The sequence below is a fragment of the Diadema antillarum genome, unplaced genomic scaffold, assembly GCF_040938485.1.
Source record: "Diadema antillarum isolate AM-2024a unplaced genomic scaffold, OU_Dant_1.0 scf00000136, whole genome shotgun sequence".
NCBI classification, from domain to species: domain Eukaryota; kingdom Metazoa; phylum Echinodermata; class Echinoidea; order Diadematoida; family Diadematidae; genus Diadema; species Diadema antillarum.
The window spans coordinates 1,915,795-1,941,035 of record NW_027271025.1 but is presented as its reverse complement, the minus strand read 5'-3'; the positions used below and the strand labels follow the sequence as shown (position 1 = coordinate 1,941,035).

General features: G+C 39.0%; 1 protein-coding gene across 1 annotated transcript in view; it reads right to left on the bottom strand.

Moving 5' to 3' along the window:
• Positions 1-2,183: 2,183 nt before the first annotated feature.
• LOC139720985 (uncharacterized) overlaps positions 2,184-25,241 on the bottom strand; it is a 65,989-nt gene continuing 42,931 nt past the window's right edge. Inside the window, exon 2 of the mRNA XM_071632317.1 lies at positions 2,184-4,434. Coding sequence (XP_071488418.1) covers positions 3,934-4,434 — 501 coding nt within the window. The 3' untranslated portion in view covers positions 2,184-3,933. The remainder of the gene's footprint in view (positions 4,435-25,241) is intronic.

Here is a 25,241-nt window from a genome sequence, read left to right as displayed (position 1 = left end):
TTTTGGAAAAACAAACCTTCGGAATAAGGAACTTTCCGAATAACGAACCTTCCGAATAACGAAATACAATCTTTTTAACCACAAGACCGTCTCTGCCTGTGAGTCAATATTACTCTATAGACTATATCTTGGATTTTCTTTTTCTATATTAAAGTGTAGCAAGATCGCCACAGGTAATGATGTATTTTTTTAGAACCAAAACTCTATGAACTCAACAGGTTATCATGTGTATTTGCAATGCAACTGCAACAACAGAATAAATGCTTCATCAATATGCAGTCCAGTAACGGTATAATCAAATCATTTCGTGTTGTTTTATTTTGTTACTGTGTGTATTATGTACTTTTCTATCATCAATGTTCATCTTTCTTCTTTACGAATCTACGCTTCTTAATAATGCATTATAACATGTCCTATCTTAAAGGGATGGTACAGTATTGGTGGAGATGAGAATTGGGCTTTTAACTTTTTGCGAGATACCAAGAAAACACTTATGATATAGTACAGAGCATACGATTTTAAGAGGAATTCAAAGTTTATTTGATTAAAATCGGGTTTGGAATGACTGAAACATCCCAAAACAAAGTAAAACAAAGCAATCGTAATAAAGTGTGGGTCCCACACTTTATTAGAATCGCTCTTTTTTGGATATCTCAGCCATTTCAAAACCAATTTTCATCAAACAAACGTTCAATTCCTCATAGAATTACATGCTCTTTCATATTTCAGAAGAGGTTTCTCATTATTTGACCAAAAAAATGTTAGAAACCTGAAATTAGGTCTCAACCAAAACTGTACGATCTCTTTAAAGGCAAACTGCTAGTATCTCAATATGTGTTATGAGAGCCTCAGCAAGATGTACATATTAGCTTTAAAATAAAGCTTTTGTCAAGCTTAGAACAGTATAGAAATAATCAAGGAAATCGCCGAAAGTAAGCAAAAATATTTGCGTTTTTCAAGTAGCCAATATATATATATACATATATATATATATATATATATATATATATATATATTACCTCTGAAAATAACTTTCTGATATCATCTGCAAAGACATGAATTAATATCCTCTTAAGTATATGCTGACTTTTTTATTTGAAAGGAATCAAACAATCTTTCATGATTCTCATTTGAACGATCAGCCCTTTTGGAATGTGTATTTTATTTGTGTGTTTTTTTTTTTCATTTGGACAGGAAGTCAAGTAGTTTTACATTAAAACTATGGATTTTTCGTCATTACTTCGTATGATTTCACGGTTGCAGTGATTGCAACTTATATATCATGTCAATGTACGTGGAGACAAGTCACACACACACACACACACACACACACACACACACACACACATTCACACATGTCTGTCCGTTATCATATGTACATAAACATACACATTTCAATATAATGTATAAATATCATAAAATTATATGCTTATATATATAAATATAATATAAACATAATTCATATATATTTAAGGATAAATGTACATAGATATATAGAAAGATAGATAGATAACAGGCATAAGTTCAATGTATGCAGCTTTGTGCAAGGGCGTTAGTCTGTTTCATGGGATGATAGTGGTATTTATGGTGTAGGCCTTATATGGAAGAATTTTATTGAATTAATTATTTTCTTGCATTTACTGAAATGTAACTAACTTTATTCGTATTCCTGTGTTGTTGTCCCCGTTGGGAACTCGTGTAAAAAAAACCGATTGTTTCAGTTTCAATTTTTTGTTTGCAGTACCCACCGCAAACTTACCATTTCCATCATAATTGTGTTTGAAAGTTCAAAACAATTAATTTTGTAGTATATTCCTGAAATTTCTGTAAAAAAACTTTGAACAAAGAAGACACAAATATCATGTGTCATGTGTCCATTATGATCCCCAATCATGCTAATATGTATAGTGAATGAGGTCCACAATTTGAATGTATCTGTCCAAAAAATAAAAACAAATCTATTTACCATAACTTCACTAAGGTGAAGGCACCTCTCAACGTGCTCAATGCCGGTTTGAAGATAATCATGATAACCCCCCCCCCCCCCCCCCCCAACAGCAGATAAAGCTGCTTCCCTGGATTTATGATCAGGCCGTGATTATTGCTTTAGATGTTGTGGAAACACGAGTGCAACTGTAGAATGCAATGATCGTAGATAGACACAGTGAAGATGTGAACTGAAAACGATTGCTTGATTTATTCCGATATGACAAACAATGCAAACATGAGTACACAAAGCGTCGATTCTTTTGACCTGGTGCCGAAAAGTGGTAGCTAACCCTGGACAAGGATCATCTCTCATCCTAGCTGCAGGGCGTGCCCCCCTTGAACAGAAAACCTGAATGTGCCGCTCCTGATGTGGTTAAACCAGAATAAACTCTCCTACCTGGTGTTGATGCATGCATGATATACGGAAACTAGCCAGAGTTTGTCTACTACCAAATGTTTTAAGATTGCCTGACTTACCAAGAAAACACAATCTTCTTTTTCTCTATTTACTCTATAACAGTGTTCTGTGCTTCCCCAAGCTGGTTTCTAGATCAGTAAAACAATTCGCAGTCGCCTCACGCTCTTCGCCCGGTGGGGAAATACAACTTAAGAAAATAGACCTTTCGTGATAAAACGTCTAAGTTGTTTAAGAGCAAAGCAAAAGAATGATAAAGATATCAATGAAAATATAACATATATATTTTTTATCTGCGATTAGGTATTTACATTTGGTGCCGCAGTGGACGTTCCTAAAAGTAGCTATTTACTCTAGCATTAGGGAGCACTAGAAATAAGTGAGCGTTACTTTTTTTGTCACCTCTCACGTGAAATTGAAAATAAAGAATCGATTCAAGTTACCCGGATAGCAAGAACGAACCTGAAGCACCGCACCTGACAACCATAAACAATGTCCTCTTTGAACGCAATAATTTCTAATACCGATGAGGATTCGCTAATTTTGGCATTATTTCGTTGAGGAATTGTCTTTCAAGTCAATTCCTTTTTTGTGTGTATGTGTTTTGTTTTAAGAACTCTGTTCTGGGAAAGATTAATGACGAAATCTAGAATAGCCGTCAACATGGCGTCTGGACCCAGTTTGTTCCTCTTTCATACCCCGCCTGGACAGATACCTCTTCAAGACTAGAACTGCTACAAAGTCCTCAAACATGGCATTTGTTTCTCTCTTAATCTATCTCTCTCTCCCTCTATGCCTTTATCAAGAGAGGCTTCAATAACCCCCATAGGAAATAACAAGTCTTGTTTCTTTCGAGTGGTGGAGCACCCCCACCTAACCATACTTCACAGTACTACGAAAGTTTCTATGCTGAAGCCTAATTCATGTTGACGGATGGAGAAAGACTAAGAAAGAATAGGAAAGAGAGAAACACATGCGTACCGTAGGTGGCAGTATTGGTATAGACAGATAAAATGGACACGAAATTTACATTCGGAATAACACATTTAACTCGTTATTCGTTATCCCAGTCTAATTTGTATTTGGTCACATAAATACGCCCCCTGTCCCTGTCATCGTTTCCTCCTAATCATAGGTGTGATTCGTATTTTTGTAAGAAACAGGGCATCCCATCATGAAGCGATCTGCTTCGAGAAACCACCATTGATGTTTAGAATAATCCAGCAGTATTATCTTCTGGGGATTTTGTCGTCCCAAGAATCAGAAGATACTACTCCTGGATCCTTATACACCACATGACAAAAAGGAATACTATTGATTCCACCAGTGTTGTGAACACGAATGTCTTGCTCTGTTTTATTTTTTATACGTCAATTTATTTGAATTTTAAGATCTCTCCGACAAGAGCTTCTTAAAAATAGGATTAGAATTCAATTAGGACAAATTCCAGTCGGGTGAATAGGGGGAAATTGCACGGACAAGAGTTATTGTTTGAATTATATCTTTGTAGTGAAGTATGCGGTTATTATTCAGTCTGATTCGTCAGCTTGCCTCTTGAAAAATCCGCTTTGCATTGGTTCCATGTTCATGCTTGCTCCGAACCGCTTGAAGAATCCGCTCTGCATTGGTTCCATATTCGCGCTTGCTCCGAACCGCTTGAAGAATCCGCTCTGCATTGGCTCCATGTTCATGCTTCCTCCGAACCGCTTGAAGAATCCGCTCTGCATTGGTTCCATGTTCGCACTTGCTCCGAATCGCTTGAAGAATCCGCTCTGCATTGGTTCCATGTTCGCGCTAGCTCCGAATCGCTTGAAGAATCCGCTCTGCATGGGTTCCATGTTTGCGCTTGCACCGAACCTCTTGAAGAATCCGCTCTGCATGGGTTCCATGTTCGCGCTGGCTCCGAACCGCTTGAAGAATCCGCTCTGCATCGGTTCCATGTTCATGCTTCCTCCGAATCGTTTGAGAAGTCCGGATGAGAGCGGTCTGAAGTCTAGAGCCTCACCCCCCTCTTCTTGATCTACAGCATCCTATAAGGGAACAAGAAAAGGAAAAATAACACAACGACTTTGTTAGACACAATGGAAACAACGATTGCACGTGTATCAAGGAAAGAACCTGCCCCAAATGGAATACTGAATAATTGGATATTGGAAATGACATGATTGAAAAGACTAAAGTGCTTGAAGTTTATTTTGAAGCACAATAACGTTGATTGTACGTGACTGCTAAAACGTGAAAGGACTGCTACGCAGTAGTTCACAGACAAGGTGGCACGTGCACAAAAAGAGAAGACAAAAACAAAATCTGAACAACAGGCACTGAGGGATAATTCGTTAGTATGTATCTTATCCCTCCGACAACATTATGAGACCAAAGTGTGCTTCGGGACTCGTGAGAACGCCATTAGCTCAATTACATTTTGTGCAGACAAACACAGAGATTTCTGCTGTCTCGGGAGCCTGAACCCAGATTGAAGATTGGGATCACGTTCCAAATTAGCTTCGACTCTCGTGCGTCAAGGATGGAGCACGTCCTTTCGACTGGGGGAGCCTCCTGCGTCGCTAAAGCTAAAACACAGTAAGACCTGTACTCGGAAAAGCTCATCTTCCACCATTTGGCATTCGCAATAATATCGAAAGGCTTTACCGTGAAACCTCTCTGGCCGATGCGATTTGCTGGGATAACGAGTTGTTTCGAAGTATTTAGAGATCAAAAGTGTGAAATGATAAAACCTTGAGCGTCCTCCCCGTTCAGTAGTAGGTATGTAGAGAGCTGCTAAAGCTAACAAGTGATGATGGAATCGTGCCCAAACATTATTAAATGTGAAACGAGCTACATGCATTTCACTCGCGCAATGGGTAACACAAAGGCCCGATATATTGCAATCGGTGTAATCGAACATAAAACATGACGTAGCAACCACGATCGGGTAAGCTCTGAGATAGTAGTACTTCAGGTGAAGCTTTTTGGCTGATATTTCTCATTTTCGTCGTTACCCAACTGAAATCGTGTTACTACGGCGTAGTTTCACACATTTCTTATGCAATTTGTGTACATTTTAGAGCAACTGAAATCGACAGTTCTGCAAGCATGATTATGAAAATGCACGGCCATCGGGCGATGCCGGGCGAAGGGCGCCACCAATTACTAGAATCAGTTAGCCCTTCTAGTTCAAAGGCCACCAAACTTTTTTTCAAAACCTCTCTATTGAAAGTGATTTGAAGAATCTTTCTTAACGGCGAGTATTGATAGGAATATATGCATTTCACTCTGCAGTATATATACCCGACTTATCTTTACAAATTATATCAATTTTCCTTGTTTGACTGATATCGTTCTTATCTCTTGTTGAAGCTTTAACCAGATAAAGCTGAGGGTACAACCTCGAATCTTGTCATTTCTTGATATACCTACAGAAAATGAAAACTTCAAGATAGAATAAAGAATCGGCGTGACTCTTATGGTTTCTTTCTCTCTTTTGTTTTGTTTTCGTCAATCGCTGATTTTATTGTGGCATATAGGTTCTTCGAAATCGAAGATTTTCGAATTCATAAAGATTGACAATCGCGCGGATCAAAACTGTCATCAATTTGCGACGAATCTAGCGGCCTTGATGTCGCATTTATGGACGAAACAATCAAAACAAGATGAGCAATGGAAAAAGCTCCGCGTCTGCGAAAAGGAGAACGTAGACAAAACAAAACAAACAAACAAACAAAGAAACAAATCAAACTGGCAAAATGTTGTTGTTGTTCCTCGAGAATGGAAACCATGATAGAATGTTTTGTTTTGTTTTGTTTTTTGTCCATATTCAGCACCATTCTTCAAGATTTACTTCCGAAAAACCGGCCGTTCCCGGTTACAATCTGTTATATAAAGGCTGTCCACTCGAAAGCCTCTCCCAGGGTGACACAACGTTCGGAGAGACTAAAAGTGCCATGAGGGCACGCAGAGATTATTCTTTATATCGAAATCACCAAACAGGCAAAGTGCAATTTCCTCTTTTTTTTCCAACTGCGTGATCTGCGGGTAAACTTCAGCAGAGAGAGAAAAAAAAAGAAGCTCTTCTGCCGATTAGAGCACACAGCCGCGGCCGACTGCGCGTTGATGAATGTCACAGAAACGTTTTGCCAGAATGAATGAACATTCCGTGGATGTGACAGGCGCCTGATTGAACCTCTAAATTTGAGGTGCAGATGATGCGGAAAAAAAAAGCAAAGATCGTGACTATCGTCAGACTGACATTACACAGTTGGCAAATGAGAAATGACTAATATGCCTACTCGTATTTCTTTTCTCTCTCTCTCTCTCTTTTTTATTTTTTTTTTTTGGGGGGGGGGTATATCAACATGAGAAATGATTGAATATCACAGTCGTTCAATCAATATTGAAGTACATTCCGTGGCTACTTTGTGTACCTTTATGTTTTCATTCACACTTTTTGTGCAACTTCGTCATGGCAGATGATAAACGTGTATGTTGTTTTTTTTTTACAACGGTCGATTTTCATTTTATTTATTAAGCATTCGTTACATGCACCTACATATCAAACGATAATAATATACATTTGAAAACCTCGTTTATGCAGAATGAACTTACAGGTTACAAAGTACTGGTACATTAGACATCAGTCTAGAATCTGTCGCCTGAAAAAACATTAAATTTGCCGATGAAGAGATAACGCAACTTTACAAAACGCCTGATGTGAAGTATAGACCAGGTGTACAAATATTTGCAAGAAGCCTGACATCGCGCTTAAGCCCTTATTCACTCCTCCACTGTATTCTTGTCTTATAATACTTGGGGTTTACGGTCCTATCTATAGATCCCCAGTCCCCACCCCTCCCAGTATCCCCGTTTCCTTACCGCGACCCATTTTCAAGTCGAGACCGCACGCTCTCTAGCCAGTCTTTGCAACATGATACGAAATCGATCACCACCTTAACACCCTACATTCTGGCGGTGATACGCCGCCGTTGAGCGCGTCGTCGATATCCGCTGGGTCCATTTGTCGCTCTCTCAACGGCCGACGCTCTTCAAGTGGACGGAAGGCGGGTGAGATCATTCTACTAACCACCCCCTTTCAATATTCTCAACCATGCCCATCAGATGGCATACTACCCGACTCTAAGTGGTCATTCCCATTTTCTACCTCTCTTTTTCGTTCTTTAGTGCAATTTCATTCTCATTTGTTTCCCTGTCCTAGCTGACCGTTCGAAAGAAGGTTGTTTGACCTGCAGGTTCATGACAGGCGTTCATGACAGACATGGACGTCTTACGGGGTCCCGTCATCATTCTGTAATGAGCTGACAGAGCTAATGAAAAAGGAAAAATGGGGGGAAAAAACTCAGAAAGACAGGTCGTCAAGTTACATAAACCTATATTATAATGCAAACTCAGAATAAAACAACTTGCAGCGCAGGGGAAAAATTGAAGATTGACATTACATAAGGGATAAGATTTAATATCAAGACAAAATGCATGCATTATCACAGCCAAAGGGAATAAAAACTAGACTCAATTTCCTGGCAAGATATCATGAGCAAACGGCGGGACAGTGTTCAATCATTGTTTTATTCAGTCAGATACTTTTTATGGATTTACATAATCATGGTGATACAAAGGTTCCAGCAAGTCAGCTACTCCCATTAAAATGTAGAAAATTATCCCTGCATCATCAGCAAACTGAGCTTCAGAACGAAAACAATAACAAATCATAGCGCACTCTTACTGATTGTTTATTGGCGGCATATAGTTATTTTTTTTTTTTATCAAAGCGGGTACAGTGTTAATCCTAATCATGGCTCGAGGTTATGACTCGATGTGAGGAAAATAAATATCCTTGAATCTATCTTTCCTCTTTTCTCTCTATTCAGGTGTGTTTTCAGAGTTACAAATCTCCCACGAGAAAAATTGTGTTCCATATACATGTTAATCCCAGATTCAGAGTATGGTTTTATTCATGGCAAATTTATCACTTTCTTGTCTTTGCGTAAACGCAGTAACATTCCTTCCTCCACATCTCTTCAATATTTCATGGATATATTGTTCTTTTTTCTTACTAGAGAAAACGCTGATATCATATATTTTCGAAGTGATAATTAAAAAAACAGTAACACCGTAGTAATAACACAGATACGATTCTGCAAATCCAACTGCATGCCATGATTTATGTTTTTACTAACTTGGCAGAAGAGTTCATTATTTTCCCCAACTCTATTCAGTTGGTAAAACTACTTGAAGTATCGACACTCCTTTGTCCCTTACCAGGAAGTTTGAACCTTTAAAAAGTTAGGTGTTGTGTCTGATCGGGACGACGCTCAAAGAAAAATTTAGCGCCCCCAAACTGATAAATGAAATCGCGCACACAAAAAAAAAATAATCAGCGAGTACATGAAAAGGTTAAGAGGTATTATAAAGACTACGGACGATTTCCGAGAAATATCCGGGAAAGAGGGATGATACAAGAGACAAGTCCAGGGACTTTGAGAGAGGAGGCGAATAAATGATAGCAGTTTAGTTTTAAAAGATCCATTCTTTAAATCATGGGCATCTACTTGCAGTACCTAGGTGCACCAAACCTTGTAAAATAAAGAAAAATTAAGCAAACATACAGCTGAAAGATGAAAATGCTGCTCGACAATTTTCTTTCCCCGATCCCTGGCAGCCCATCAAACCTCCACCTCGTATAGCCGGTGATATTTTTTTTTTAGTGAAGTCTGTATCTGTTGACATGCAATGTGGATTCTATGTATTTTGTGACACTGCATGCAATGTGGTCATCAAAGAAATGAACACATTTAGAATGCTCACAGGATGAGGTAACGCGTCCTCAAAGAGAAAAAAAAAATCAAACCTCCGCATTTGATGGGATTGGGGAGAATTTGTTCGCGAGGTCCAAATCAAAACGTATTTACTTTCCGGGTTTGACATGGAGGGCTTTAAGGCATGATTTTCCTTACATCAAGTCATTTTTTGAAAGATGAGGGAGTGAGTATGAGTGTGTGTGAGAGATTGGGAGAAAAAAAGGAGATAAAAAGTTGAAGTTTCTGAAGTGCAAATGTGTTTAAGGTCAATATTGACTCCTATGGCAAGCATGTCAATGTTACCTTACCAATTTTGTATACTTCGACGTCGGTAATAAAATGTGGAGAGTCTCTTAAGAGCAGTGAGAATTTTTGCTGTGTTGACGGAGACGTTGGTATCTTCAGCAGCATTCAGTCATCACTTACAAGTATGCAATCTCTCGAATCATCCTCAAAAGAGGATCAACTGCAATGAACTACCAGAATGATAATAATAACAAAATCCAACAATTTCATTCATTCCGCATCTTGTGTCACAGTTACGCAACTTGGGTCTAGTTCAACACGGTACAACGATCAATTCATATAAGAATATGTATTTTTTTCCCTATCTTTACAGTTGCAACAATGATTCGTAACAACTAAAAGTTATTTATCGAAATACGTTTAAGCACCTCATCGCAATGCGTGACACTTTTATTTTGCCCCGTTCAGAACGATCTCGGTAAAAGTATAACAAAGTAGACCAAGCGTTGGTTTATTCTTGTGACGTCACTTCCGATCGTCACTCATGTCTGCAATAGCACGTACCTGGCTCTCGGTAATTACACTGACCAGAGTGGTATCTGGATGGATAAGGGGAAGCATGCGTGACTTAACCTGTTGACTCCGAAACAGGTCAATTCTCCCTAGAGTAAGAGCATCGGTAGATCCTATAGCCGTAAACAATGGCTTAACTCGATCTTACGCTCGGTCACGATGTCAATTTTTTCGTTGCACTTGTCACGTCTACTAAATGCAGCATAGAGGAAACGAGAGGAGGACAGAGTGCCTTTTTCATGTTTGTTTTGGGTTTGCTCTACTCGATCCTTGAAGAGTAAGGAGGGAAAAAACCCGAGTGAGAATGGTAAGTGCTTCGAAGTGATTGTTTTGCTGGAAAGACACGTTGGTGACATTTTGGTTAATGGTTCGTTCCTTTTTCAGATTATTGTGTATCAGTTGTTTTTTTTTTTTTTTTTTTGTCAGTCTGTTCGTAAAAATTGATTGTGTAACACGGTTTCCACATCCGACGCTTTCCTTCTTTTCTCAAAGAATTAAACAGAATACCCGCTTTTGCGCGCGCGCGAGTGTGTGTGAATATTGGTAGATATGTGCAGAATCGTTCACGAAAACTGGAAAAAAAATACGCTTGTTTGTTTGCTTTTTTTTTCCCCAGGAACTTTTGAAACCACTTGTCAAGGAACATGACAGCATCACAAATGTTCGTTCCTGACTCCCCGGGCAGCTAAACATAAAGCACGTAACAATATCTTGCACCAAAATCCCAACGTTTGTCTGAACTATACCCAAAACATTACGCTGCTATAAAACGCATTAAGGAAGCACAATGTCTGCTATTGCCACTTATAACGGGGAATGTATATCTCTCAGCTCCATTAGTCATAGTACGATCAAACATTAGTTCACTCTTTTTCACTTTTCATTTTCACGTCTTGAAAAGGAATTAGGAAAGGCAATTGCCATCATAATGGTCGTTTGTATGCTTTATAATCCATATAGAGGGTATTCCGTAACGCAATATTTTTTATGTAACGGAAGGTAGTGAGGCGTCAAATGGCTTTGATTCCTCTTAATGATCGACCAACTCTGAGAACTCAACGTGTATAATATTCATCACTCCGAAACATTACGGTATTTTATTCCTCTGTCAAAACATTTTTCATCATCCATTTAATTCTCGACATTGCCAGTCATTGAACACACACATACACACGCCATCCACCTCCCCCCCCCAAAAAAAAAAAAACAAAAAACAAAAAAAAAAAAGAGAAAACAAAGAAACCAATCAAAAACTCTAGAAGATGCCAATGAGAAGCAAGTTTTCACATGGTTTCAGCTATATATATCAAACAAAATTGCAAAGAACTCTTTATGAGTATTTTTTGAGATACCGTCTGTAAGTATTGATCAGCCCCCCTCTTTACAACAACAGTAAAAAGATACAAGGTCGGGTCGACACATGAATCGCCAAATAGATTTTCCCCATCACTCCAAAAGTGTGTCTGAAGGCATAGATATCCTACATCATTTACCGCAAGTCCACAGCCTTGACCTGTGTCGATACACCATACAGATAATGGTGGTCATTATTATACGAGACGATCTCGACCCGTTCGCCTCATGCATACAAAAGTGGTAGATCAAAGCGCTTGAGAGCCGCTGTGGTGTGTCTCGTCGCGATGTTGGAACTCGCGCAGAATGGCTAACAACTTGTGAGTATATGTGATCCCTTCGCTTCCATTATCCAAGAAAATGTACAAAACTTTACTGGTTGGGAATACACAAAATTTATGATCGTGTTATTTTCTTTTTCTCGATCTCAAGGTCGTTCCCTTCTGTTACCGTTTTTTTTTTCCGATGGAAGTGTCTAATTAAACTTCCTAAATCTTTTATCAGATTTGTAAGCATACCTTTAAGTTATACCCTGAAGTTTTGTTGTTGTTTTTGGTTTTTCAGGTTATTACTTATTACCTACCTTACCTATATCCTTTTGTTTTTTTGTTTTTTGTTTTTTTGATAGGATTCCTCCTCAGGCTCTGTCACCTTAAAGGTACAGTTTACCATTGGGAGCAGTGATTTAAAAATGTTCGAAATATCACATTTGATGCAAATGTGTACACAGATCAGTTGTACCACAAAACATCCTATTATACCATGTAAACATTTTGCAGTAAAGCCAAAAATATAAGGAGATATCACTATTTTTTTCAATAAACCATAACTGTATACGGTTTAGTCTAGAAACATTGTTATTATGACTATGTTCACATTGTGTATATTTAACAATACTCAACGTTAATTATACTGATTCAAATTTTTACATTGGTTGTTTCTATCCCTAACTCACATTTTAAAACTATTTCCAAGCACTATAAAGCTGCTTTTTTTTTTCATCTGCAAATGGCAAATTACGTCTTTAAAGTATCCCCCTCTATATACAGCCCCTCAGTCCACACCCGCTTGCGTGGAATTTAGGTAAGGAAAATATAATTGCTGACAATATTGGCAAAATGATATTGCACGACACAGCAATATCATTCAGTGTTTTCCCCCTTAAATTATTATGATATGGTTATTAGTCATTAGGGCTTCTGAAAAAGGAGGCAAGAGAAAACAAATATAACAGCGCTTGCGATTGATGTCCATGTGCCCCCGAAACCGACAAAAGGCCGCAGAGATTTAATTTCAAAAATTAAGATTTGAAAATTTGGGGTCAAGAACTTTCTTCAAAGCAACCATCAAAGTTGTTGAATAATAAATGCGAAATTGCAAGTTTCTGAAGAGGCCACTAATATACCATCTAAAGCTAAAGTTTTGAAGCATTACATTGCGTAAAAGTAACGGTTCTAGCTTTTGACATATAAACTAATGTGTTTTCGGCCTGACATTAATTTTTCTCCTCCATTTTCCATCGATGAGGCCCATAAAAGTCACCAGCGACATTGATACTTTGCATTATCATGGATAGAACGTCCTGAATGTGGCATTAATTTTCTGGATAAACATGATTATAGCAAAGTGGCTGCTAGGGAGCATTAAATTGCTTTATTGCGTGCACAAAGTATAAAGTAGACCTAAGCTTACCTTTTGCGTATGTGTGTTTGCGTGTGTGTGTGTGTGTGTGTGTGTGTGTTGAAAGAGATGTTGTTATAGAGTATGTAGAGGGATATAGTGTTTTCAAGGAACGTCCAATTCAAATAAATCATATATCATATCAAAATTGAGAATCTTATCACTTACAATCTGACCCGAACATATAAAAAGATACACTTATCTGGTAATTTTTCGTGCACTTTGTGATGCTCCATCTATAATATAATTCTTGAGTAGGGGGAAAAACGAAGATCTTTCCCGAGCTGCCATGCTCTTCGGTGAACCTTCCGGTATGAGTCATAACGACCTTTTAACATGCTTAATATGTTTATTTCTCTTCCAGCTTGTTCATGCTAGACACGCGTCGATGCATACGCGTCGTTTGCAAGCAAACTTAATAGATCGTTTAGCGCAGTGGTTGTGACGTAACAATATTAATTGTCCAAAAAAAAGTGAGCCTTAATTGTTTTTCATGGAAAGAGTTATTACCAAGGATGCGCCTTCAAATAAGAAGGAACGTCTACCCTTAATGTACTCTTCGAGAATTACCAGAATTAAAACGAGTCATAAATCGGTGCCCCAAAAGAGATGTGCATTTCGTCTTTAAGCAAATTTAATGTCACGTGACGTCAAAGGCTTTTCAGTGGACATGTTGTCAAACAAAATCGCATTTCCCCCAATATTTTGACCTGCACTTTATTATTCTTTTTTCTTTGGTATGACGGCCCTCGTGTTTGGTCTACTGCCCTCACAGGACTTACAGCAACCAATCCCAAACCCGGATATTCATGGGCAGTTGCAGATATCTTAATGACTTTCTAACTCTGATACTTTTGCTAAACTGTTTGGCCGACATTTCACATTTTCGTCGTTACCCAACTGAAATCGTTTTATTTCTTTCAAGTCATTACAGCGTTGCAATTATCACACATTTCTTATGCAATAAGCGTACATTTTGGAGCAAAAATCGACAGTTCTGAAGAGATAGGAGAACTCGGTTTTCACTTTAATGTACTTCCTCCTTTCATGGGCCGACATGTTGACCGATTTCCGAGCAGAAGCCGTATAGAGGTAAATGCAAAGATGGTGAACTTGCTTCCCTGCAGAACGTACACCAAGCCTGTTTTCTTTCGCACAAACCAAACCGAGCCAGTATTTTCGCCTCGGTGAAAGTGTATCCATTTTTCTCGGACAAGGAGGCGTCGCTAAAGAGGAAGGGATAGTAAGGAAATCTGCTATAGATGCTGCCTGGCCACTTGAGTTCGCCAGAGATGCCCTTCTCGGAAGGCTATCGCGCACTATTACCTGCGACTGCGATTCGACAATAGAAAGAAGAAATCCACCTTTTGGACCAGGTCAGGTAGACTTTAATATTAGCCTAAAATTGAATGAACGGAGCAATAGCTGTTTCCTTACAAAAGCAAAAGAAAGTAATATAGATATAAAAATGATGGAAATTTGAATCTTTCTTATGTTTTCATTAAATAGCAGTTTAGCGATCACAGTCACATACGTTTTCTACATAAGAAGACTATATATCTCATAGCTTCACAATGCGATTACCTATTTTGAAAACTGCACTAAATTTGCTACTCGTTAAAACAGGATTGTTCTAATATTTTCATCGATGCCAAATGAAAGGGTTATTAGGTGCTGATTCATTGACAGAAAGAGTCTGATTGTGTTATGATACGTTTACGTTTACAAAATTAATCCAAGTTTGAAGCTGTGATAAAATCTCTTATTTTTGTAAAATGGTGTTTTGCGTACATCAATCATGTTAATTCCCGTATCCATATGAGTGTGTAATGGCTGTATTTAAATACCGTTTCACGAAAGCATGTTAAACTTCGATATTTCCCCGCTTTCAGGCTAAACTTAATGTAGCTCTAAAGCTGGTATCTCACTGAGCGGCGAACGTTTGCCAACGTAGCGAATTTGAGATTCGCCAACTTTTCTGACGAATGTTTGCGAAAAATCAAGGTTCACTTCTGCCATTAGCGACAGTTAGCGACTTCTATCGATGTTTAGCGACAATTAGCAACACTTGAGCGAATGTTTGCGAAAGTGTTTGCGAAACACAGGTGGCGACTATTAGCGACTGTTGGCAAATGCTAGCGACACTTTTGAAAATGTTAGCGACACTTTCTCAAATATTAGCAACTGTTTGCAAATTCCTTGCGACAATTTGCGAATGTTTTGGGACCTGGAAAAGTACCCGGCAATTATGTAAAGTTAGAACCATAAAACGAACGTACAACCTTCCACTGCATTCAGATCTCTTGTAACCACCGTTCAAGATGGATTTCCAAAATATGGAAATGAATTTCTTCCAAGAAGAGGCTCAACGTGCTACAATCCTTGAAGAGTTGCTTTGCCTGGCTGCTGCTACAGCTATCGTGCAGCTTAAGAGAAAGAAGATGAAGAAAAACAAGAAAGGAAGAAGAAAAGAAAGACTGTTTGGGTCAGAGAGTGGTTGTTGAGGACAGACTTTGGTCAATATGAAAAGCTTTCGCAGCAATTATATGATGGAGATGTCAAGAACTTCAAGAACTCTCTTAGAGTGGAACCTTTCCTATTTCAGGAACTTTTATATACACGTAGGCACTCTATGGTTACTTATTCGCTAGCAGTGGCGAATCAAATAAATATGTTAGCGACACCGTATTACGACCGTTTGCGAATTCTTACGAGTGTATTGCGAATATTTGCCACTGTTAGCGAAAATAGAAATTCGCAAAGAAATTTTGAACATGTTCAAAATTTCTTTGAGACAAGAAAAACTGCTTGCGACAATAAAAACCGTTTGCGAATATTCTTGCAACTGTTAACGAACCTTTTGCAACCCTTTACTAACCCTGGCGAAATCTCAAATTCGCTACGTTCGCAAACGTTCGCCGCTCAGTGCGATACCCCTTTAACTGTTTCGATTGTTTGAGTTTACTCTTATTCATCAGGCTCTTCTTGGCAATGTCGTGAATCTACAGATAGCATTTCTATCCAATCATCAGGGCGAGCCAATAAGATGGGTTAGCAAACCCACGAACAAAGAGAAAAGAGGATCGTAAAATCGAAGTCGGGTTGAACAGTGAGCGGCTATAATATCGCCTTGACATTCTTGGTAGCCTCTGGTGTGAATAGCTGTCCCCGTTGCTGCACGCCCGCAGGGCCTGGCAGATTGGAAATCGGGGTGATTAAAATGTGTAGCCTTCTCAAAGTCAGTTGAAAAAAAAAAGGATACAAAAGTTGATTCCGGGAAAGGGTATCGGCGGGTTCGGATGGGAACAGGTTGTCGAAAACAACAACAACAACAACAACAGACCCAATACAAAAAATAAGAAAACTAAAGAAAGCAGCTCTTACTTGCATTTTCCCACTTTTCTTCTTTTTGCTCGGTGTCTGCAGGGGGAGGGGGAAGGGGGACGGGGTTGGGCTGGGCTCACGTTCGCTTCAAACATAGGACCGGACCGTTCCAGAGGTTGAGTCGAAGGTAACTTTCATCACAGCAATATTTCCTAGGCTCTGATAGAGCTGAAAGATGCTACTTGTACAATCATTCAGTGGACATTAAAATGAACTCAGTGAATACTTTCAATTTCAGCGGGAAGTTATTGTGAGATAAAGATTTGGATTGCCAAAGTATCGTGCCACAAGTCATCTGCAACGGTAACAGGGCACCTTTCAGTGATGAAAAGTTCCAGCAAATTATTCATTTTTGTTAATTGATATACTCGACGTTTTCAAGAGACTATTTTTCCCAGAAAATAGTGACCGTATGCCCCACTGAAGACCGCCCTTTAGATCTGTGACGAACCAGGAGAGTCATCGTATGCTTTGCTCAATTACTCACGTGGAACATCGAGAAAAAACAAATGAAGATGAGCATGAGGGTGAAGACTTCATCTCCCTGTTGTCAAGCGCGTTTTGGACAGAGAATGCTGATATTGACCATTAAGAAATATACCAACACTAGAGGACTAATCTACACGAATCTACACAGATTTATCTCGAGAGTATCATTGGATATGAATGATATTCTCGAGATAAATCTGTAACAGGCTCTCTCTCTATTATTCTCACTCTCTCTTTCTCTATTCATCTATCTATCTATCTGTATGTCTATCTATCTATCTATCTATCTATCTATCTATCTATCTATCTATCTATCTATCTATCTTTAAAGATCAAAATTGACGTCATGAATACGAATCAACCCGTTAGATTATCGCGGATAGGACACACTACCATCTCTCTTCCATTCTTAATCTACGTGTATATACCTGTCTCTTTCTCTTCTCATATTCTCTTTTCAACATTGACTCCATTGATTGCAGAGATTCGTATATTCCCAGTGAATCATATCAGAGAGAGAGAAAAAAAAAAAGAGAGAAAGAGAGAGAATGGGGATGGACAGCAGCGCGCTCAAACATGCCAAATCAACGGGCAGTGACGGACGAGCAGCGCCGACGTTAAGTAACGCAATCCGTCAAGCGGCTAACTAACCTCAATGAACTGACGCTTTTTAATTTCACAATTTTCACGGCTTATCGCCTGGTTGCAGTGCATTTTTCTTCATTTCCTTTTCCATCTCTCTCTCTCTCTCTCTCTCTCTCTCTTTGCTTATCCTCCGGGCATATAATTCCATTTGTTTAGCTAACGCAATTATACGTTCTGAGGAGGGAACATCACCTGCTGTCCTGTACTATTAATGGAAACTTATAACCCTCATGGTAGAATATGGATACGTGAGTAGTATAACTAGAACAGAATTTCATAAAATAATGTATTCAGTTTATGGTCTTTCTTTACTAAAATACACACAAAAAATATATCATGCTCTAATTATCTCCACAATCAGCACAAATAGACGTGTTTCGCATGCTGAGTATCATGAATGTTTTTTCATGAACCTTTTCTCTCTCTTAAAAGCGATCCTTGAGTTCAGGTTCGGTGTTCTCCTGCACGAGGGCCGAAAAACGCGTCGGAACGTCGAGTCATGATGAATCTGGGTCTACGCATGATTGACGTCGGGAAATGATTAACAGTACAGGAAGGCTTTTGCGTGACATATCATGCGAGACTAATATTCGAAATTCAATCTTCCAGAGCTCCTGGGAGACAAGAGAGAGAGAGAGAGTCAAGAGCTGGATCTCACACAACTTTGCTACTTTAAACTATGAGAGTTGAAAAGAGAGGAAGAGGGAGAAAGATAGGGAGATTCCACTGCACGTGGTTCGCTTGTTCGCTATTCAAGTGTGGGGGCAAAAAGACCAGAGAAAGAAAGAAAAATAGGTAGAAAAAACACCTATGTATCGTTGCATTTAATTCAGAGTCAAATAATTCTCTGTGATCTATGCCGACCGCGGTTGAGGGCGTGCTTTGTCGAGGTGGCAACGATGGTGACGAGTAAAAATCTAAACTATGAAAACTGAGCTTACACAAATTATTACTACACGTGAGCTTATATAGCGCGGATTCTCGCAGTCGGCATTGAGAAAAATAAGGAGCGGATTCTCGGTTTTATTTTTGTTTGTTTCTTCTTCTTTTTTTCTCGCGAGTAAATCCGCAATTCCGACCTGAGTTTATGGCGGGTTGCTAGCACTTAGAAGAGAGTAAAGAAATCGGCTCCCGAGATGCGAATATGCGACTCGATTTGAGGTTAACAACGGCATCTGACTCGCATCTGCACCCGCTCTCTCTCCCCCTCTCTTTCGGAACGTGTTGAAATCAGAACACGAACGATAATGAGATTTTGCGACAGACATTTCTCCATTACTACCTGATGGAGGCAAACTATAAATTGAAGATGAACCGCTTTGATTTTCTCTCATCCTTGATTGTCGCTAATTCAACTCTAACCTGATAGTGCTTAACAACATCCAAGTGTCAATTCGTGACCTTCTTCTATGCATGCGGGGTATTTTTCTGTCTTATGCTGTCCTACAAAAATAAATTATTTTCTGAGTTTACAAGTGAAATCAATTACTACGTCAACTTAGAATTTGTCATTTGATTATCATTATCATATGAGAAAGTTAACTTTAAGATTACCCAAAATGTTCTCGTCCAATTATAAAAGTCATCTCTCGTTGCATTGTGCTAGGTTTATGGGGGAGTGAATGTAACATGAAAAAAGGTTTCTTTTTCACAAAGTTCACACTGTCATATAAAAGGATACAAATCTTAATTCAGTGGCAGAAGTGATCATGTAACCAAGTTCTTTTCGGCGTTATCTTTCGGTATTCGGCATCGTGAGGCTTTATATGCAGAAATTTGTAAATGTATTTTGTTCGTTTTGATCTATTTGGACTCGTTTTGGTTTTCTTATAATGGATTTGAATCTGTTCTCCTACGCTGGGATTTAACAGCAAAAATTGCCATGAAAGTAACTAATGAGCAGTTAAGCGCATTCAATATCAAAAGCTCTTTTTATGGGGAAGATACTAGTACAAAAGAAGTATTATCATAGTCCTTTGCAGACGGACAAAGACAACAGCATTATAGTGGGGAAAGCCTTATGCAAATATTAAACATGAACGTGTATACTGATTGTAATAGACGAAAGGATGTATGGGTATGATCACAGAAGGGGCATGTATTGTAGGGACTTTAAGTTTCCTCCTAATCGTGATCACATGCAAAATGAACGTACCGCTTCGTTTTTATTAAAAAAAATCCAGTGGCAAGTAATTTTTTGTTTCCCGTAGACGTTTATTTCACATGGTACTTCGTACGGGATCATCCCACTAGACCGACACCCACGAGTCATATAGCCCACGAGTCCGACATTAAAAACAGGTCCATGAGTCATACAGCTCACGAGTCATACGGCCCATGAGTTCGACACTATAGGCAAATAAAGCCGATGAGACCGACACTAAGTGAAAACAGCCCATGAGTTCGACAGATACAACACGGCGCGTAATGTGTCGGTCTCGTGGGCCTTGTTGGCTTAGTGTCGAACTGATGGGCTGTATGACTCGTGAGCTGTATAACTCATGGACTGTACTAACACTTGTGAGCTGTATGACTCGTGGGCTGTATGACTCGTGGGTGTCGGTCTCGTGACGTGCACCCCTTCGTACGCGTAAAGAATCGCACACGTTTGTGTAGGCGTTCGCTGGTGGCACATGAATACAGGACTCGGATGTTTGGTAATCTCGTCATGTGCTTTGGGTGATTAGCAAGAGGTATGGGATGTGGCACACGACAATTTAGTTGTTAGTTCGGCCACAGAATATGGATGCGCTGCCGGGGAGTTCTCGTCAAAACTCTGATTACGGCTCTTTACAAACGTGAAATGCAAATGCTGTATATACACCTTTTGGAATTAAGATACTGCATGGCTGAACGACATTGACAATTGACTCACTTAATATGCAGAGTAACCAATCATGGTAAATGGTAAAATAACATGCTATACAATGAAATGAGCACGGGCACTGTGCTATATTGTAATTAAAAGGGCATGTATGCATGAATAAAAAAAACTTTGATGACAAAAGACTAGTATATGTCAGACTATTGAATGACATATTGGCTGCCATTTCCATTGTCGAAATTTTCTTAAGGCATCCATGCATGACTAGACTATTAACCTAACACATACTTGTAGTAGTTGTACTTAATAATGTGGAAAGCCAGTATAATTATCATGTCGTGTTTGCTGACAGAGTTAAACGTTTTATGTCATGCATATACGTTGTACACATAATATCAAAAATGGCGCCATGTGGGCCATTTACCTCCCTATACGATATACGTTGGAAAAAAAACTTTTACGGCTAACACATTTCCGGGGTCTGCACATTTTTCCACTATCCTAGAAATAATATGATATACATTTCACTCAAAAAAAGAATTCTGTAGACAACGTCAAACAAAGATTTCATCAAATTTTACAAGTCTAGGGCACAAGTCTGACCCTTGCTCCCTCTGCTGGTGTTGTTGGTATCGCTGCCATTGCTCTTCTTGTTTTGTCGCCGTTTCCATGGTAACAGCGGCATAGGGGCTTGACTGGATGCAGCGATACGCTATCGAAACGCTAACTGCATTACCAAGCGTTGAGCACCCTCGGCGAGCTCTCCCCTCGCATCTCGAGTGGCCGGCGGTGTAAATACACACCGCCACCTAAGTGGGGGCATTTCGCCTCGATGGCATTGATTGAAAAACAGGAAAGAAAGAGGCAGAGAGAGAGAAAGAGAAAGAGAGAGAGAGAGAGAGAGAGAGAGAGAGAGGGTGAGAGGGACAGAAGTGGGACAGTTTATTTCGTCTCGTACAGGAACGGACGCAACTTTCAGGACCTTTCGTGGGTTCACGTAGACTGAAATGACTGATGTGCGTCCGTGTGAACTTGTAGGCATTCTTGTTAAACATCTAGAAAGTTCTTTGACTAGCCACTGCACATCAATTTATATGAATTCATGAAGAAGCTATTTATAATGACTGCAAATGGAACGATAAGGTTAGTCTGTATATAACGTGTTAAACACATTACGTAATTTAGGCATATGGCCTTTTCCAGAATGTAACGAGCACATTAGCATATTGGAAACGATTTCTACCTCTTTAAACAAAAATAAATCTCGAGTTCGAATTCTTGTAAAAATCGTCAAGTCTACTTTGCGAGAATTTTGTATTATTTGGATATGGAAATAGATGAAATAAACTGAAAATGAAAATGAAAATGTTTTTATTCATATTATCCTCTTAACCCAGGTGAATCAATGGTTATTTTGTCAATATTGAAATAGCATTAATTGAAACAAAAATCTCTGGGAAAACAGTAATACAAGAACTGGAGATAGAGTTACTTACAATAGTATTGATAGAAGCCAAAATAGTCTTCTTTAAATCTTAACAGGATATCATTCCGCAAAGTAAGCACGTACAATGTACATCAAACATATGAAACTGCATATTATCGATTAGGAATTTTACATTTTTTGAGTATATTATACTTTAGCAGCCCTCGCAATAGTTTCCTAATAGTATTGGTACGGTATCACGCTTGTTCAATATTGCTTGCCAACTCACAATTCAGGTCTTGAAAGGGTGTCATAATAGCATGTATATAAAGACTTTTTTCTCGATATTTTGTTGGCGTAATTCTCTTTAACACTTAATGAGCACGTTCTATCAAAAAGTGCGCTCGTAAATCCATAACATCAAAGTGTTTCAGTGTTTCAGGACAACAATTTTGTTGAGTTTTGTTTGTCCAATCCTCTTTTATTTACCTCGTCTTGATTTACTCTACTTATATTACTTTTTTTCAACAATTATTATGTCAAGAACACTTCACCACGAAACATATACCTATGATCTTATTACTTTGCTTTTATCAATATTTTATGGCTGCATTTGACACTTCGTCACACTGTACCTTTTTAGTTGTGATTGCCTTAGTGTTGTCTGTCAACTGGCAAATGCTGTACACGTTACAATATCAATAAGAAAGCTCTTTATGAGGAACTTGTTCTTCATGAGCATTTCATTAAAACATTGTCTATTTTTATGTGTACCACTGGTACTGTTTTGATTTGGTTAAACAGAAAAGAAAAAAAATCAGTCGAGCTTGACTGTAATGTGGAACGAATGAAGTGTCGTACAGTACTACGTAATTACCGCACATTATACGACGTTAATAAGCGGCGCGATTTAGACTGATTTTTGTGCACTTCTGTTCCAGGACTAGTCTCTTCTGTTCTTTCTTTCTTAACATTTAACTTTAGAGTGTGTGAGTGGTTTTGTTGTTGTTGCTGTTTTTGTTGTCTTTGTTTTTGTTTGTTTGTTTGTTTGCTTTTTGCTTTTCGTTGCCATGAGTGCAATTGCTGTTTAAGGTTTAAGGGAACCAGCAAGCAGATTTAGACCATGCTTTCCTCTAAGACGCATCCTTCTAAGTATTCCCCGCCGGATCTCTGGCCGCAAGAAATGTGTCTTCAGCATACCACTTCGGCAGATCTTCCGAGAGACCGAGTTCTTTATTCTTTAAATTAATTTTTACGATATGAAATCTCAACTTATAGTTGGTGTTCAGTTTCAAACTGGAAAAAGAGCCATTCCTCGATAATATGATTGTCACCGTCTCTACAATGGTATTCACACCACCTTAAGGGGGGGGGGGGGGGGGGGGTGGCGGCACCCTCTGGTCCGGCAGGGGAATTTCATCGAGACAATCTGATTTTATTTGATTGTATTTCCCACTTCTTTTTCTTCTCCTCCTTCGCAGCACAGGGGATCACTTCACACCAATCTGCGACAATTCTCGATGAGGATTTGCTTTCCACACTTTTTCGCTTGTTTGTTTGTTTGTTTGTTTATTTACACTGTTTTTCGGGATTCCATATTCATACCTAAATTTCACCATTCTATCACAGGGATCGCTTGTCTTTCTGCCAAGCAGGAGACTATATTGCCTGGCATCCTCTCAGGCCAACCTCATTACGTTACACCCGAGCAGACGATCAGTAATCGTTGTAATTAATTGTGGTGGGTTTCCCGCGGCTGTGCGCTACTCTGCAGTGATGTTTGCTCTTATGACGCTTCTCTGTTACCCACAGGATTACAGAATAATAGCAAAAAAAAAAGAAGAAAACCCAAAGTCGATCAGAGTCTGTCTCAAATGCAAAAGAAGAAGAAAAAGAAAAAGAAAAAAAAAACAAATTCACAACTTCGGTTTTCCCTGATTCATTCGAACGAAGATCATATACCTTGCACAGGTTACCAAGATTTGCATTCGATTCCCATGACAAAGCCGCAGAGCACTTTAAGTCTCTTCTATAGTTGATATCATTAGTCTTTGTCAACAACATCCTCTCATTCACGTTATTCATTATATTTGACAAAAGGCTGTAATCCATACGGCCATTAGAAATAGCCCACGACATTTTCTGCCCATTGAACTTCCTCGAGTATTGCTTTTTTTTTACTTTTTTTATATTTGTGGAAGCAAGTTCTCGTCATCCCTGTATGAGGTTGTTATCACCATGAATTGGAAAAGAGAAATCAGTAATTCCTCCGCTCAAACAGACTTTTACAGCGTAGGTGGAGGCATATGATCGCCAAGATGTCCTCGTTCTATTGAAATAAGTGAGATGTACATCGTGAATATATATGTGGAAATTGACTCATTATGTCTTTAAGTATAAAGTTGGTTGCTCTTTATTGGGAACTGAAGCAAAGTTTTGCTGTATTCCACAGTTTCATAGTACTCTTCCAGTGCAAAAGGTATTGGTGATTTTTTTTCATCAAGATGGTAACCAGGGCATCAACACAAACATGATAGATAAAGAACTGGATTCTTGCTTGGAATAGTCACGTTTTTTTTTAATATAGATCCACTGGTCCGCCATATCCTTTGATACACAGTGAGAAAGAAGTTAAAATGTCACGGAAAATGTTCTAAAGCTGCCAAGTTCAAGTTCAAGTTCAAGTTCAAGTTCAAGTTATCAGTTATCATTGCATCATCATCAATGTTGTTTCGTCTCATCATCATCATCATTTAATCTGAAAAGGACGCTTAGTCTAAGGAGACAAAAACCTTATAGTCTTAATAGTCTTGTACATAGTAACGTTGGTGTAAAGGCCACGATTACATTCTAAACACTATAAGTACCGCAATGTGGTAAAACGAAAATAGATGGGGGAAACGGGTATGGATCATAGACTATTTCCAATTTACCTTTACTAATTTACTCAGCAAACGTATGCCTTTGTCAAAATAATGTTCCTCGATCAGTGATTTTTTTTTTCTTCACTTGCATGGGTGATTTTCATCTCCGATTTCACAGCTCGCCTGGCCGCCATTGCTACACTGCTCCTGATTAGGCACGTACAGATCATCCCTAATTTCTATGAGGCGAGAATTTGGTCCATCGTACAGACAAACAAAGATCAAACTCTTACTCCTTCACTTTTTTGTTTTGGTTTTGTGTATACGGCTGGAAATATACCGTTGTATGAAAAGCAGAAATTGAAAAGTCGCATCGCCTCTCACGGAAAGCCGTGCTTCCCGGCTGATCGGACACGGCGATTGCACAATCACACACGACATTCTCATTAAACAAATTTCGCAGCGCAAGACTCGTTAATAGACAACGTCGATATCTCAGGTGCACGTTGTGCACGTTGTTTGAAATGGACGATTCTCACGTATG